Here is a 17,958-nt window from a genome sequence, read left to right as displayed (position 1 = left end):
TTTCTCTTCTTCGATTTGGCTTCCCCGCAGCAGTTTCTCTTCTGTGGGGAACGCTGTCCTGGAAGAGAACCTTGGTGAACTCAGTGAATCAGTTCTAATACTTCCTAGGGGCTAGTTTGCTTCAGTCCTTCAGACCTTAATACAAGCCTCCTGGACTCACCCACCTTCAAAATGGGCAAAGCCTCTCCCACTTGAGTGCTGTTTTCAAAACCTGGCCTGCTGTACTGTCCTCAGGTCATTAGATGCCATTTCCTCACTCTGCTTCGCCTGAACTGAAGCCAATGCCAGCTTGTGGTCTTGTGGCTATCTTCACCCACTTACGTTGCTCATGGATTTTTATTTTGCTATCCAGTTGCTATTATATGGTGATTTGGAGATTGGAAACTGGCACTGCTGCCATCTGCCCCTTCTCCCACACTATTTTTAAAGATTTCCGGCCGGGCGCGGTGGCTCACGCCTGTAATCCCAGCACTTTGGGAGGCCGAGGTGGGCGGATCACAAGGTCAGGAGATCGAGACCACAGTGAAACCCCGTCTCTACTAAAAATACAAAAAATTAGCCGGGCGCGGTGGTGGGCGCCTGTAGTCCCAGCTACTCAGGAGGCTGAGGCAGGAGAATGGCGTGAACCCGGGAGGCGGAGCTTGCAGTGAGCCGAGATCGCGCCACTGCACTCCAGCCTGGGCGACAGCACGAGACTCCCTCTCAAAAAAAAAAAAAAAAGATTTCCAAAACCAATCCTATTTCCAGTCTTACTCTGCACCTCTGGCTTTAGAGGAATCTGCATGTCTCCATTTGTCAAGCTTATCAGACTTTTACCTCTTCTAGTCTTCTGCCACTGACAATGATCATTTCTTTGTTAAATCACTTACTACTCATCCATCAGTTTCCTTGCCTGATGTCTCTTCTTCCACTGTTAACCCTTGTGGATTTGTCTTATTCCTTTTCTGTCATTTACGTAGCATTTTTAGTGAGTGAGGGGATAAATATTTGTAGACAATGTTTGATTCACATTCCTAATTTGTTTTATCACAGGAAACATGCACGGAGAATTCAAAACTGCTTTTGTTCTTAAGATTAGGTCTTTTTCAGATTGGGCCTTTTTGGGTTTTAGTTTTTATTTTGTAATAGCTTTAGTTAGCTTTTATTCCACTCTGATCTCATTTTCCTAGAGTCCTCTACCGAGTCTCACTTAAAAATATAAATACTCTGGCTCTTTCCTTTATCCTCTGTATCACAAATACTTTCAGAAATCCTTTAATTCCTGTCACTTCAGCTCCTCAGTTAGCAGCTGGTTCTCTTTCCATGCATCTGCCCATTTCTTTGCAGAGAGTACGTGTCACAGACCTTGCAGATTTAGTATCTTATGCAGCGTTCAGCGGACTAGTTTTAAATATATGTTAAGGAAGCTTTAGTCCACACTTCAAAAAATATATATTAAAACTGAGGCTATTTTGAAGTTTAAAAATATTAATGATATAAGAAGTACTTCCTTTCATATGATGCTGAAAATTTTCCTTCAGTGTCAACCTATAATCCAACCAAAACCTTCAGGGATAAGAGAGCACTGTCTCATTTGTGTAATGATCTTTAACCCTTCCAATTACCCCTCCCATCTCAACTTTATTTTCAATTCAACCCTGAAGGACAGATGGGAAAGGCAAGTGGAAAACTTTAAAGCCTGGAGAAACAGTGATTTCCTCTAGGACTGTAGTTTCTCCATTTGCTACCTTTCTACTTGACAACATTACAGAAATATTTAGAGTAGATTTTTATAAACTCCAGGGGATTTTCCCAATTAACATTAAAACTTCCAAAAACTTGTCAGAGATACAATTATTCTTCTATTTAGCTTCTTATAAAAATATAAAAAGCTGAGCAAAAAAACCACAACCCAATTATAAAGTTAATATACAAAATGTATTCTATTCTTAAAATGGCACAGAATGAGAAAAAATTCTTCAGGCTGATAAGTGCCTCATTCCCAAACAGGGACTTCAAATTGATCAGATTCTCTTGCAGGCAAAAGCATCGCAGCAGTCTGCATTTACTGGAATATCGCTCTTTGAACACGCACACACTCAGGTTTGTTAAATATATCCTCTTCCGCTTCTGGTGTTAGTTGGATGTTATCTCTGACCGGGGACAGGGGCTTCTTACAAGAAGGAAGCTTTTCGGAATCTCTGCAAAATACAATAACATAAATTTGGTATTTTTAGGGTACTGATTATGAGAGAAGAAATATTCTACCTGGACAAAATAGAGGGATATGAAGAGGATAAGACAGTTTACTGTATAATCTCGTTCAATTCATTATATAACACAATCAGCTTCTCCTGTGAGCGCTCCCCATACATTCGGAGTCTTACTTCTTAGTGCCTCTTCTTGCTTTCAAAATCACCATTCAGTGTAGGTGCTGGGCCACCACTCGATATATTAGCTAAGGCAGAATGATTCCAATACTTTAATTCTTTTCTCCTTAGTGCCCTTCTCAAGTATGGTTAAGAACCAATATAAGTGAAGTAGGAACAAATGGTTAAGCCCTGGTGAAGCCCTACCTTTTTTTTTTTTCTTTTTTGAGACAGTCTTGCTCTGTCATCTAGGCTGGAGTGCAGTGGCATGATATTGGCTCACTGCAACCTCCGCCTCCTGGGTTCAAGTGATTATCTTGCTTCAGCCCGAGTAGCTGGAACTACAGGCCTGCACCACCACGTCTGGCTGATTTTTGTATTTTTACTACAGATGGGGTTTCACCATGCTGGTCAGGCTAGTCTCAAACTCCTGACCTCAAGTGATCAGCCTGCCTCAGCCTCCCAAAGTGCTGGGATTACAGGCGTGAGCCACCGTGCCCGGCCTAAGCCCTATCTTTTATTCTCCTCTCAGTTGTTTTTTCTTTTTTCTTTTCTGGAAGGAAGCTATCTATAAAAATTAATCCTGTTATGAAGATATTACAGGTAATTCTATCTCCTGTCAACAAAAATTAAACACCAGGAAGTCTTTTTTTCTCAAAGGTATTTAAGAATATGTTGCACCCTTAATTTCTCTCTAGCAACAGTTTTCAAAGCATGTTCCATGACCCCTGGAGAGTCCCAAGATCCTTTCAACAGGTTTCCAAGATCAAAACTCTTCTTACAATATTCAGACTTTGTTCCTCCTTTCCACTGTGCTGACACTTGTATGGATGTTGCTAAAGCAGAACTGAGTGAAACTGCTGACAACTCGGTGTCAATCAACACGGTGGCATCACACCATACAAGTCATACCAGCACTATTTGTATTCTCCACCTCCGTGCACTTGCAGTTAAAGAAAAGTCTCAAAAATGTTCTTGATGGAAGCAGTAAAAATCACTAATTTCATTAAATCTCAACCCTTTGGTATACTTCAATTTTTTTTTTTAAATTTTTTGAGACAGGGTCTCGTTCTGTTGCACTCTGGCTGGAGTGCAGTGCTGCAATCTCAGCTCCCTGCAACCTCCACCTCCTGGGCTCAAGCAATTCTGCCACTTCAGCCTCCTGAGAAGCTGGGACGATAGGCACATGCCACCACGCTCGGCTAATTTTTTGGTATGCTTTTTAATATTCTGTGGCAAAATGGAAAGCACAAACAAAACACTTCTATTGTGTATAGAAGTATGATAGTTTATCTCAAGTAAAAGCATGTGACACTAAGGTCATTCAGGACTTCTCTAAAATGAACAAAAAGGGGCCAGGCGTGCTGGCTTATGTCTGTAATCCTAGCACTTTGGGAGGCTCAAGCAGGTGGATCACTTGAGGTCAGGAGTTCGAAACCAGCCTGGCCAACACAGCGAAATGATCTCTACAAAAAATAAAAAATTAGCAGGGCATGGTGGCAGGTGCCTGTAATCCCAGTTACTTGGGAGGCTGAGACGGGTGAATCACTTGAACCCAGGAGGCGGAGGCTGCAGTGAACTGAGATTGTGCCACTGAACTCCAGCCTGGGTGACAAAGAGAGACTTTGTCTCAAAATAAATAAACAAACAAACAAACAAATAAAATGAACAAAGAGAGTCTGTTACTTTAAAGAAAAATAAATAACAGTATTTGTTGCTAATGATAAAATTCAAGCTTTCATATGAAAATTAAAATTTTGGAAAACATATCTGCCACACAATGGTTTTCCAATGTTAAAGGCTTCATTGATTGCGACTTTTTTCTTATATTGTATAATAAAATATATCAATATTTGGAAGTACATCTCAATGACCCAATATTTTCCAAATGACCAACTCATGATGTTACATGTAAAGGATGCATTAAAAGTGCACCAGTGTAGGCCAGGCAAAGTGGCTCACACCTGCAATAAAAAATTAAATAATTAACTGGGGGTGGTGGCATACGCCTGTAGTCCCAGCTACTCAGGAGGCTGAGGCAGGAGGACTGCTTGAGCTTAGGAGGTCGAGGATACAGTGAGCCATGATTGTGCCATTCCACCCTAGGCAACAGAAGAAAGGTACACCAGTGGACTGTAATATAACAGAGTACAAAAAGTCAGTTGATATGGTTTCATATTCTACACTACAACTAACCTTAAGAAACTACAAGTTGTTGAATTTAGACATAACAGCAGAGAAGAAAATTTATCATCATCTAAAAGGGCTATCAAAATATATATTTTCTAACTACAAATGTCTATTTCCTTCATATACTCAACCAAAACACCAAATCATAACAGATCAAATGTAGAAGCAGATATAAGAATCCAGCTGAGTTCTATTAAGCCAGACAGTAAAGATTTGCAAACTAGACAGTAAAGATTTGCAAAATGAAATGTAAAACCGTGCCACTTTTTTTACCTTTTAGGGGGATTTGGAAAATACAGCTATTTATTTTTTAAATGTACTATCTACATTCATATGTAATAGGCTTATCGTTATTTTAAAATTAATATTTTTAAATGTTCATTTCAATTTCTATGATGGGTAAGTGTTGACAAATATAACCTACATAAACCAAAGTGTTTTGGGGCCTTTAATAATTTTTAAGAGTATAAAGCATTCCTGAAAATAAAACGTTTGAAAACTGCTGTCATACGGTTTAATCCTAGACTTTGCACAATGGAAAATAAGAAACGATTGTCCAGCACTTACTTATTCACAAAGTGTTTCCCACTCATACCACCTCATCTATGACAATGTTTCTATTAGGTAAGGTTTAATCCTATCATTCCATATAGTTAAAAAAATCTTTTATTAAACTTAGCACATTTCTTTTATTGAGAATGAGAAAATAGCTATAAGGTAATGCTACTCTGCGGCTAATTTTGTGGTCTAACAGAAGGAAGTATTATGGTTAACAAAAATTTAACTATATAGAGGATGAATTCTTTTAAAGCAGTGCTGGCCACATACACTGCAAATCTGGCAAATTCATCATATAAATCCAATGAGTCTCCCCATTTTAAGATTGATAAATTAGAGAAGTATGATATAGCACTGTACTTCTAGCCCTTCTTTAAAAATCTTACTTTCAGCCAGGTGCAGTGGCTCATGCCTGTAATCTCAGCACTTTGGGAGGCCGAGGCGGGCAGATCACCTGAGGCTGGGAGTTCGAGACCAGCCTGACCAACATGGAGAAACCCTGTGTCTACTAAAAATACAAAATTAGCCGGGCATGGTGGCGCACGCCTGTAATCCCAGCTACTTGGGAGGCGGAGGTTGTAGTGAGCGGAGATTGCACCATTGCATTCCAGTCTGGGTAACAAGAGCGAAACTCTGTCTCAAAACAAAATAAAATAAAATAAAATAAAATAAAATTTTTTTCTCTTTACAATCCTGAGAGATAAAAAAAGGAAGGCAAGAGACTTAAGGCCTAGGAAAGCAATTTGCTTAACATCAGAGAGCCCCCAAAACCAGACTGAAAACTGGTTTTTTTTAGTTTGCCGTCTTTTTATGAAAAGAAGGTATAGAAATTGAAATTAAGTATAAAGAATCAGTTAAAGGGAAGAGAGAAAAATAATTATTTTATAGTGAGAGAAACAAAACTTGACTCATACGAAACTAGAAAGAGTTGGGAGAAAGGGATGGAAATTACAGAAAATAACAGTTTATCTTGTTTCAGAATAAGAAACAAGGCAACTCACTTTTTAAATCCAAAGTTTTTCCAGAGCTCATTGAGTTTGATCTGTAATCCCGGCTTGTTCTCGGCATTATGATGCTTTCTCTTCTGGATGCTTGCTGGCTTCTTGCTCAGCCCACTGGCTCTGGCAGGTCCTAGAGGTTTGATCTTGGTTGTAGAAAGAGAGTCTGCAGAACTGGCTTTATATAGCCCAGGAACCTGAAGATTAAACACCCATTTTAAGGCCATTTTGTTAAAGCAACTCACTTTAATTTCAAACTATTCTTATTTATTGAGACAGAGTGTCACTCTGTTGCCCAGTCTGGAGTGCAGTGGCGCGATCTCAGCTCACTGCAACCTCCAATTCCCGGGTTTACGCCATTCTTTTGCCTCAGTCTCCTGAGTAGCTGGGACTACAGGCGCCTGCCACCATGCCCAGCTATTTTTTTACATTTTTAGTAGAGACGGGGTTTCCCTGTGTTAGCAAGGATGGTCTTGATCTCCTGACCTCGTGATCCACCCGTCTCGGCCTCCCAAAGTGCTGAGATTACAGGCGTGAGCCATTGCGACCGGTCAAACTATTCTTTATACATAAGAACAAAATAACCCATAAGCAATGGTAAAAATGTGCTATTTATAAACATCTATTACAGAAGTCATCATGAATTATTTTAACAGGTAACAGTAAACCTGGCATAAAATTTAAAAGTTCTCTCTTTTGTAAAGGAACAGAGAACAAAATGAATCTCTCTCACTGCCTCCCTTTCCAGAGGCAATTGCTGCTCCTGGCTTCCTGTGCATTCCCAGCTTCCTGTGCATCCAGACTCACGCGTGCACACACATACACACACACACACACAAACTGGCAGCATAATACACGCTGTTGTGCACTTCATTTTTCTCACTTAATGTATCTTGATTCCACTTAATGATGTATCTTAGATATTTTTTTCAGTTCACAAGAAATAGAATTTTATTTGGAATAGGTTGCCTGTTCTTCCATTGTATATATATGCCATAACTTACTTAAACAAACCTCTATTGACATTTAGGCTGTTTCTACTAAGGGTTGATTTTTACCCTGTGGATAGAATGGAGACAATGAAGTTTTGTTATTGCTTCTCAGGATAGTAAGAATGAGGTATATTAAAAAAGGTTTATAATATGAATCTGGCAGTGTGTGTATAAAGAATGGAAAAGTTAAAGTTTCACACAGTAAAGATGAAATCCTTAAATATGTGTTGGTGATGGGGAGAAAAAAAGAAGACAAAGAAAGAAACGTTAGAATTTGGAAAGGTATCAATGTTTGGTTGTTTTTCTCTAACTGCTGTAGAAGGATCAAACTGACAATTATGAAGGAAAAGGACAACCTTAGGATTTTGAAACTAAGTGGCAGATAATAGAATTTTATTTAATAGATAAAAAACATTCTGAGAAGAAATAGAGGGAAAAGGCACGAGTTTGATTTTAGGTATTAAAGACGGGTATCAGGGAAAGCTCAGCTGGAGGGTCACCAAAACAGAAGTGGTAGTTAAATCCCTGACAAGGCAAATCTCTGAGAATAATAATAATAATATGATGCTTTACTATCTAGACATAACTCCTTTTGGAAAAGTACTTTCTACATCTCCAGTCATATCCATCATTGTAAATTATTCTGCATGTATCTTTCCAGACTTCTTAATGTGATACTACAAACATGCAAATGTGCACATGAATAAAGTATTTAAACAAAACACCACTATACATATTATTAACATATTTTTCCTTTTCAATAATAATGAATGTCTTTTCAAGTTAGTAGATATGACTGCAAAAGCCTTCTTGCTCAAAAATTTAAAAAATAATCTCATATTTACATATTTTATATTTGTATCTTTAATGTATTGGAATTTGCTATGGACTGAACGTTGTGTGCCCCCCACATTCATGTTGAAGGCCTAACCCTTTAAATCCTAATGTGATGGTGGGATTTTTGAGAGGTGATTAGATCATGAGAGTGGAGCCCTCAGGAATGAGATTAGTGCCCTTTTATAAGAAGAGGTACAAAAGAGATGTTCTCTCCCTCTACCATGTAAGGACACAGCAAGAAGGCATCTGTCTGCAAACCAGGAAGTGGGCTCTCACCAGACACCAAATCTGCTGGTGCCTAGACCTGGGACTTCCCAGCCTTTAGAATTGTGAGAAATAAATATTTATCATTTAAGCAAATCCAGTTTCTGGTATTCTGTTATAGCAACCCATATTGACTATGGTAGAATTGATATTTATATTGTGTGAGACGGACATCTTCTTTCAAATGGATAAGCAGGGCCTGTATTACAATTTAAAAAAGTTTTTATGGTACTAGAAACATAATATATGCTCATGGTAGAAAAATACAAGAAAAAGAACAGAAAAAAGTTCACCAATATTTCTATCACTAAGAGCTAAAACCAAAGATTATTTAATAATTCAATCCCTTATTGTTATTTAGATTATTTCCAATTTTTCACTATTATAACCAATGCAGTATTAAGTATTCTTGTATTTAAATTCTCAATGTTTCCTTAGGCTAAAGTTCTAGAATGCACTTACTGGTTTGAATTATTTGAACTCTTTCAAATTTTTTTCTAGAAATGGCAGACCAATACTTACCTTTTAAAATATGTGATTCTATACTCTCATAAAAAAATGAGTATAATTAAAAACATTTTTTGGAAATATGAAGAGGCAAGAAACAATTTTATTATTTTAATTTGCACTATTTGATTACTAATGAGGTTAAACATATGGTTAAACAAATGAGGTTAAACATATATTAATCAACCATTGGTACTTTTCCTTTTGTGACCTGTTTATGACCTTTATCCATCTTTTAAGTTAGGAAATAGTGTTTTTATACTGATGAACAAGAACACTTAATACATAAAATATGCTTTAATTTGTGCTTAATATATAAAATATGCTTTACTATGTAGTAACACAAATATCTATATATTTGGATTTAAAAAACCATGGGTACACAGTTTCTAGGGGGCCTTTTGGCAGTATGTATCAATGCTAAATCACACACGCCTTGGGACTACGTATCAATGCCTAAATCACACCAGCCTTGGGACTCACGTATCAATGTTAAATCACACACGCCTTAGGACGTTCGATATCAATGCTAAAATCACCTACATGTAGGACTAGTATGTGCTAAAATCCTGCAGCATGGGGACTAGTGAATGCTAAAATCCCACACTGCGCCTTGGGACTAGTATCGAAATACTAAATCACATGCCTTTAGGACTAGTATCAATGCTGCTAAATCACACGCCTTGGGACTCGCGTATACCACTCCATGGAATGAATCCTTACAGACTAATTAAAGAACATGTCATAAATATTTATCCACAAGATCTTGGATTTGCGGTATTATTTGCCAGAAACCCAAAACAATTTAGGAGTAAATGACAAGAAGAGGATTGGTAAAACCCATACAACTGCATGTTATAAAGTCATCACATTAGCTGACTAAAAGTACATGGAAAATGATCTTTCATACACTGCAAGAAAATAAGTTTCACAGCTTAAACACCTACAGTCAAGCATGAAGTTTTAAAGCAGACATTTTATATATAAAAGAAGTCACAGGTATTTCCATTTTAATTCTGCTTTACTACTCATTTTCTAGTTGTAAGCATACACTGCTTCTGAAATTAAAAAAATTAAATAAATGTTTTACTTGTTCGTAGAGGTGTGTCTTTTTTGAGAAATGAGATAAGCGTGGCAGGAGGTCTGGTCACTGACTGTCAAGTAGCAAGTATTGCAATCAAATTCCTTGAGTCCCCAGATGAAAAATAAAATAAAATAATATTTACTATAGAATTTTTATGACAACAAACCAATATTCAACAAATGGAAAATACACAATAAGACCATGGGAGAGAATCAATAAAAGAAAAGCTTGAATCTAATATGGAAAGGATGATGTCTGCCAATTTCATGGAAGAAGCTATGAATGTTTCAATAAGGAGAGGAGTCAATTACATAAAATATCTACTTAAAATTAAAGTCTTTTTATGAACTGTTAGAAGAGGATGTAAAATGCTGAGTCAGATAAAATACGAGTCTGCTACTGTAAAATGTTGAGTTACATGTGTGAAAGTGAACAGTTTTCATCTTACTAGCTAAAATAAGTTGAACGATTGCAGCTCCATCCCTTCTTTTAATCAAGTAACATATTTAACTTTAAGAAAAAGGTATCCGCTTTCAAGTGGAGTAGTATTATCTGACCGATGCACTTCACCTTTACCGATGACTTTCAGACCTACCCTCTGCCCCAATTTTCCTCAGATAAGACTTTTTCTATAGGCGGAGGTTCTCTTGCAATCTGCATTCCCATGAAAAGTCAAATAAAGAGGACAATGAGACCAGGTGTGGAGGCTCATGCCTGTAATCCCAGTACTTTTGGGAGGCCAGTGCAGTACTTTGGGCAGACCACTTGAGGTCAGGAGTTCGAGACCAGTCGGCCAACATGGTAAGCTTCATTCTACTAAAATACCCAAAAAATTAGCTGGTGAGTGGCACATGCCTGTTATCTCCAGCTACTTGGGAGGCTGAGGTTAGAATCAGCCTTGAGCAGGTGGAGTTACAGTGAGCAAGATTATGCTTGCTGCAATCCAGCCCTCACGCCAACAGAACAGACTCAAACAAACGAAGCAAAAACACCACAAAAAGGGCAATAAAAACGAATAGTGAAAAAGCACCCCATTAACTTGTATACCTTACAGAAACCCTAACGTGCGCTCACTTTTAGCTAAATTATTGTGACTCTGGGCTAAATCATCTTTCCCTGAGATCTGGGAAGGTCTAAGATGACTTCAACCTCAAATAGCAATTCGAGAACTCAACACAGAATCTATGAGTGTTGCTTTTCACAGTGAACGCTACCAACAGAAGGCTCTAATATTGGAGCATTTTCTTCTTCCTGAACCTATAAACTGATATTCCCAGGTATTTAGGGCATCCCTGCAGCTTTCTGAAACATTTCTGAATCAAGAAAGATTATATCATTTTTCGTTAACTGTCAGCATCGCAATTCTTGAGAATTAACTATTTATTCTAGTAGAGTTCTACCCATCTGACAGCAAAGAGATAACCCAATGAATAGTTCCCTAGTTTTGTTTAGTTTCTTAACTTTGGGAAGCGTGATGGCTAGGAGGATTCATATTTCTGCTTATTAGTGTATTAAAAAGTTAGCGGAGAACTAAAATGAGAATTCACAATGTATGGCTCCAGCCTACAGGCGAGGAGCCGATGAAGGCTTCCCAGGAAAACCTAAGCTAAGCAACTTCCAAAATGCAATGAAATAGTAAGTGCATGCTGGAAATATAAAAAGCTAGGAACTCAGCACACTTAATATCCTCCTAGAATTAACAGTGATGTTTTATGAAGATATTTCAAGACAATATTTTAAAAGTGTAGCAGTAAAAAAGAGAGATGCAGGCGAAGTAAAATGACAAAGACGAGACCAAGATGGAGAGGTTCCCCTTAAATAAAAGAAACACTTTCTAGTCCAGTACACAGTGCTCAGATGGTTCCAGCCAGAGAGCAAAGTGAAAAGAGAAAGGGAAAAAAGAAAAGCGGGAAGCCTCAGGAAGCCAGAGGTATGGCTCGGCCAGCCCTCTGAAAAAAGCAATAAGAAGGGGTGGTATGGTGAAACAAAGCCTATAATCCAGCACTTTGGGAGGGGAGCCAGGCAGTGGATCTGCAGGTCTGGGAGGTTGGAGACCATCCTAAGCCTACAGGTGAAACCACAGTCTCTACTAAAAATACCTAAAAACAGCAGGCGAAGTGGCCCGAGCGCCTGCAGTCCCAGCTACTCGGGAGGCTGAGGCAGGAGAATAAGCGTGAGCAGGCTGAGCTTGCAGTGAGCTAAAAGATCCGAGCCACTCAACCCTGGGTGACAGAGGCGGGGCTTCCGTCTCAAACAACAACTCTTTCTTTCTTTCTTTCTCTTTCTTTCTTTCTTTCAACAACAAAGCTGCTTAAGAAGGTGAGTAAGGGTGGCTGTATCTGAATCCCAGCAGCTGGGAGGCTGAGGCAGAGGTGGATCACCTGAGTCAGGAGTTGAGACCAGCCTGTTAATATAGTGAAACCCCATCTCTACCAAAAAACATGTAGAGCATTGCGTTGTACACCTGTAATCCCAACAAATATTCAGGAGGCTGAGACAGGAGAATCACTTGAACCCAGGAGAGGAGGGGTTGCAGTAGCCAGGACTGTGCCCTGCACTCCATGCAAACACAGTGAGACTCTGTGTAAAACAACAACAACAACAACAAAAAACGCCAGAAGGAAGTCTCTGAGCCTACTCTGGCTCAGGAGGCTGCTTAATTTTGAGGAAAAAAAAAATGTAAAAAAGGCTGGGGACAGGTTGGGGTTCAAATATATGCATTCGGCTTTTCTCCATGAAACAACTTATTTTTACATTTTAATTTGGCTTTTTCTTCAATTTCCAGTCCAGTATATCTCTAGTTTCCTTTGGGAACTTGAATAAAATATTTTCTTCTTTAATAAATAAAAGCTACGCTGATTTCTTAGATGCTGTTCAATATTTGGAATTATCAGGTATCCAAAATTTTGTCAAATATTACCATGGCCTGCCATTGTTTCCACCTAGCTTGGTGAGTTATTACCAGTTCCATGAGATAAAGAAGAATGTTATATTACATTTATTTGAGATAACTCAAGGTTTAAAAGCTACTGCCAACATGTCATTTAAAATATATCACTGGATCTTTATAAAGCAGTACAGTCTCTCATTTTGCAAAGCATATTTCATTTCAACAGCAGACCATGTATTGATTGGTCTGCGTATTTCAGATACATATTCAGTATTTTCACTATAATACCATTCCATTCTTCCTTCCACAAGATTCCTTAACTCAGGCTCAGGCTAACCTATGATAGGCTAGACCATCTAAGTTCTAGGTTACTCCTACTGATGTTTTTGTACAAGCGACCAAATCAGATCACTAACAATGCATGTCTCCAGAACATATAGTTAAGTAACTGCGACTGTACTTATTTGGAGTTTTGTAATAGAATACAAGATACATTATATATTACTAGAAGAAAAAACTGGTTAGGATGCTTTTATTAATTTAAAACAAATTACAACATCCTTGTATTACTGTTTTGTCTTGTCATAAGGTGTTTAGCAGGGCTAAGAAAGGCCAATGAAAGCCACATTTCTGGAGAGTACTAAACTTAAGATGAGTTACCATTGCATTAACTTGGGGCCACTTCCTTATAGGTCTCTCTCTTTTTTTTTTTTCTTTTTCTTTTTCTTTTTTTTTTTTTTGAGGACAGTCTCTGACTCTGTCCCACCCAGGCTGGAGTGCAGTGGCTCAATCTTTCGACTCACTGCAACCTCCACATCCCAGGTTCCAGCGTTATCCTGCCTCAGCCTCCCGAATAGCTGGGATCACGAGTAGCCCATCACTTGGCTTGCCTGCCTAATATTCTTTGTATTTTCAGTAGAGGGCAGGGGTTTCCACTGTGCCTGGCCAGGCTGGTCTCCGAAGCCTCGGCCTCAAGTGATCCCACTCACCCGCCTCCCAAAGTGCTGGGATTACAGGCATGAGCTATCGCGACTGGCCCTTATATGGGTTCCTAAATGTTATCTGAATTCAAGTATTATTAAGGATTTGAACAATAAACCGATAATAATTTTTCATTTCACAGATTATCACTTGCCTAGGTTTGAACTGTACACACCTTGAGATACCCACCAGTGGAACACATGCAAGTGATTCAGAAATACACAGAGTTAATTTACATGCATAGAGTTTAAAATGTGAAAGATACAGAGAAGTCCTTCACATGCATAAAATGTGAACTTTCAAGCAGTAGAATTTAGAATGAAAAATTAATATAGCTCGCCATTTATGTGCAGGAAAATTTCAATGATTTGAGTAACACCTATTTTTTCTTACATGTAAATTCTGAAAAGCGAGTCTTCAGGATTTTGACTTACCCTGAATCGAGTCTTTACTGAGCACTGGAGAAAGCTCGGATGCATTTGAACTCTGCAGGAGAATTCCTCCACTTTCCTGATTGTGAAGAACACTTTCTCGCAAGATGAGCTTCATCATCACTGGACTCCTTCGGCTTTAACTGAGACACGCCAGACATACTAATCTCAGGCAGAGAGGGGGAATTGCTTTCCGAATTGCTGCAATGCTGTGCTTGGAGAGGGCTTACGTTTGAAAAATCTCCAAGACCTCCAGTCCAACTAAAACAACTTCTAGCTGCCCCAAAGCAGCAGAAATGGTCCCAGAATTTGTTGCCTTAAAAAGAGTGAGACTCTTCATCTGTAAACACTGTTGCCTTGTCTGGAATATGATCACTTGAATATGATTGTCTCGCATGTCATCACTTGAAGCGGTATGCTACGAAGCAATCCACTTGCCTCTTAGTCTCCATACTCTGATTCATGCAGATTGTTCTCTTTATCTGTGACAGAAGTTTCATCCAGAGGCTGGCTGCTCACTTTGTTTGATTCACAGTCAATAGAATCTGAGAAATGCAAAAACCTAACCGGAAAAAGGAATAGAAACAATAAGTATGGGTATTTTAGAGTTTTCTCAGGGTGTCAAGATTCAAAATGGAATAATTATTGCTTTTTGAAAAAGTCTCATAAATACATAATTTTCATAAAGGCATAAAAATCTGAATTTTAGGGCCAAAATCTCAAATTTTGATTATGCCAACATTCACATTTAGAATTTATTTATGCAACAAATTTTGAGACAGGATTCTTTCTTTTGAGATGGAGTCTTCTGTCGCCAGGCTGGAGTGTGCGCAGTGGCACGATCTCGGCTCATTTGCAACCCTCCTGGCCCTGGCTCAGTGATTCTCCTGCCTCAGCCTCCTGAGTAGCTGGGATTACAGGTCGCGCCACCACGCCAAGCTAATTTTGCATTTTAGTAGAGACTGGTTTCTCCATGTTGGTCAGGGCTGGCTCTGCCCCATCTCAGGTGATCCGCCCACCCTGCCTCCAAAGTGTTTGATTACAGTATGGGCCACAGCCTGCCCAGAGGACTTTCTAAAAGCAGTTCTATACACACATGTACCTGGAACTTGTACTTTATTTATGCCTAATCATCATATAGGTGTTCTCTTCCTAAACTTATGGGACTCTGCAACAGAAGATAAACTCTTTGAGGGCAGGTACTTCCCTCACGCCTTTTTGTATCTCCACAGTACCCAGACAAATAAAAGATTTGTCAAACATATGAACAGATGTTGAAATATGCAACCAAAAGACAATTTTACAACTATTCTCTCTCATATTTTGTAGGAAGCAAAATTAAAGAAATTAGCTATTTACCCTTCACCTTAGCTTTGCTCCTAGCATTATACACCATCTGGGAACTTGTAATAGGTACACCCACTTAGCATAAGTACACCTTATACACTTAAGCACTCTTTAAATATACAGGTTAAGACTTTCTTCAAACCAATCATTAAAATCCATTACTAAAGAGGTATCACTTATTTAGTATAGCAGCTTAAAAAAAATTCCAGTAAAATGAAAGATCAGTATTATTAGAGGAGGCAAGGAGTTTTAGGTTAAAAATCCTAGTGTATGCATGATCAGATAAAACATAAACTTAAAGTATACCTACCTCCTTAGTAAGCATTAGTTCAAATCCAAGATAATGAACAGAATATTTACTAAATGCCAGAGAGTAAAAATCCTTTCTCATCCTTTCACCAAATCCCTAGATTAGCTGGTATGGGGAGGGGCAGGAAGCAGCACATGGAAGCAAAGCTCTTACTAGGTTTCTAGTAAGGTGGAAGGAGTTCCCAGACATACACCGTACCCATTTTAAACCAACCATAATTCCTGTGATGTCTAACTATTCTTCCACATATCATTTCACAGGTAAAGAGAAGGATAGTGACAACTTAGGGTTATAAAATTATCATTAGCAACAAACAGAATTAAACTCAGAACCTTCTCCCAACTGGCCTATACTGTTTAATTGATCAGGATTTCAGACTCGAAGATAAAACTTGCATTTCTGTGATAACTACCTACAAAATAAAATACTAATTTAAACAGGCTTCCCAAATGGTAGCAAATTGCGACAACGCTTATTATGTTTGATATCTCCCTTTATTTGCATTCCATTAAAGAGAGGAGGGTAATGCTTGCACATATAAAGCTAATGACTAGGCATTATGCCAGGTGCTTGATACAGAGTCGCCATTTCACTCACAACAGACTATGTATAATCACCCATTTTTTATGAAGAAATAGGCTCAGGAGGCATATAGTAGATGAATCACCCAGATGAGGAGAGTCACCATGATTCAACTATCAATTATGACACCTTGAGAACGCTTAACCTCTCAGAGCCTCAGTCTCTAACCCCCAAATAGTGAAGATAGCATCCTAAGTGTATCTCATAATATTTTTGTGAGAAATAGAAAACACAGAAAATTACTTTGAAAATTAACTTGAAAACTACCTAATAATATCCAGTTAATTAAAAAAATTTTTTTTTGAGATGGAGTCTCAGCCTGCATGCCCAGGCTGGGAGTGCAGGTGCACTTCAACTCTCTGCAACCTCCTCCTTCTGGTTCCCAAGCAATTCTCCTGCCTCTCAGCCCCCAGAGAAACTGGATTACAGGCGCCATTACTACGCCAGCTAATTTTTGTATACTTAGTAGAGATGGGGTTTCACTGCTGGCCAGGCTGGTCTCAAACTCCTGACCTCAGGTGATCTATCCCTCCTTGTCCTCCCAAAGTTGAGATTTGTATGTTTCAGTCCTCATTCTAGTCATTATAAATGTTGCTACATAACATGCTCACAAACATGATACCGCACTGACTACCCCTGATAATTATTTCTCATAGAAAGCTGATAGAAAACACATTTCTCAGTGTTTCTTAATGTACCTCTGAACAAGCTGCTAGTGAAACATCTAAACTGCTACAAAGCAGCCAAGTGCACAGTCTCAAACTAGAAGATTTTGCTAATGACTAAATGAAAGTCTGTAGAGACACACATTCTCATTTGTTGTCTCCAAAGAAGAGCCCAACGGAAGGAAAGAAACAGTGGAAACCTAACTCACCCAGCCGAAAAGCAAAACCGTGCTTTAGAAAAAATTGTTCCAAGTGAGAGGAAGTCAACTTAGAACTTTTAATTAGTGTGTGTGTTTTTTTTTCGAGACTTGTTCATTTGTCACTCCAGGCTGGAGTGCAGGGTGGATTTTGGCTCACTGTAACTCTGTCAGCCTGGTTGTCTAAGCAATTCTCCTTGCCTCAGCTCCCTAAATAGTTGGGATTACAGGTTCACACCACGCTCTTGGCTAATTTTGTATTTTAGTAGAGACGGAGCCTCACCATGTTAGCTAGATGGTCTCACCTCCTGACCTCACAGATCCGCCCCACCTCGGCCTCCCAAAGTGCTGGGATTACAGGTGAGCCACCTGCCAGCCCACCTGGAAGTGCAAGGCCATTCAGGAACACTGTTCCATTTTTGTGGGCTACAATTTTCATTCCACCTGTTAACAAGCACCTTGAACAGGGTGAGAAGCAAAAGCTAGAACCAAAACTATTATTTAACCATATTGTACAACTGTTTCCTTGAGAAGACCCATGTAAGAAGGGTTTGAAACATCACCTGAGGTGAGATTCGCTAAAAATCACCAGTGGTTCATTCCTTTCATGCCTCGGCCTCCCATCATGATGGTTTAGACAAAGCTGATCATGCCTGATTCACAAACTTGAAACAGGGCAGTGTGGTGACTACACCTGTAATCCCAGCACTTTGCGGCCAAGGTGTGTGGACCACTTCTGAGGTCAGGAGTTCAAGATCAGCCTGGATAAAATGGTGA

At 39.0% G+C, this 17,958-nt stretch overlaps 1 protein-coding gene across 1 annotated transcript in view; it reads right to left on the bottom strand.

Annotated features, from left to right (window-relative positions):
• Nucleotides 1-1,898: 1,898 nt before the first annotated feature.
• EXO1 (exonuclease 1) overlaps nucleotides 1,899-17,958 on the bottom strand; it is a 37,279-nt gene continuing 21,219 nt past the window's right edge. Inside the window, exons 13-16 of the mRNA XM_031667760.1 lie at nucleotides 14,535-14,642; nucleotides 14,084-14,159; nucleotides 6,098-6,351; nucleotides 1,899-2,180 (exon numbers count right to left, since the gene is read on the bottom strand). Coding sequence (XP_031523620.1) covers nucleotides 2,045-2,180; nucleotides 6,098-6,351; nucleotides 14,084-14,159; nucleotides 14,535-14,642 — 574 coding nt within the window. The 3' untranslated portion in view covers nucleotides 1,899-2,044. The remainder of the gene's footprint in view (nucleotides 2,181-6,097; nucleotides 6,352-14,083; nucleotides 14,160-14,534; nucleotides 14,643-17,958) is intronic.

The sequence above is a fragment of the Papio anubis genome, chromosome 1 (assembly GCF_008728515.1).
Source record: "Papio anubis isolate 15944 chromosome 1, Panubis1.0, whole genome shotgun sequence".
Taxonomy (NCBI): Eukaryota; Metazoa; Chordata; class Mammalia; order Primates; family Cercopithecidae; genus Papio; species Papio anubis.
Note: the sequence above shows the minus strand (reverse complement) of the source record. Positions and strands in the feature narration are given on the sequence as shown.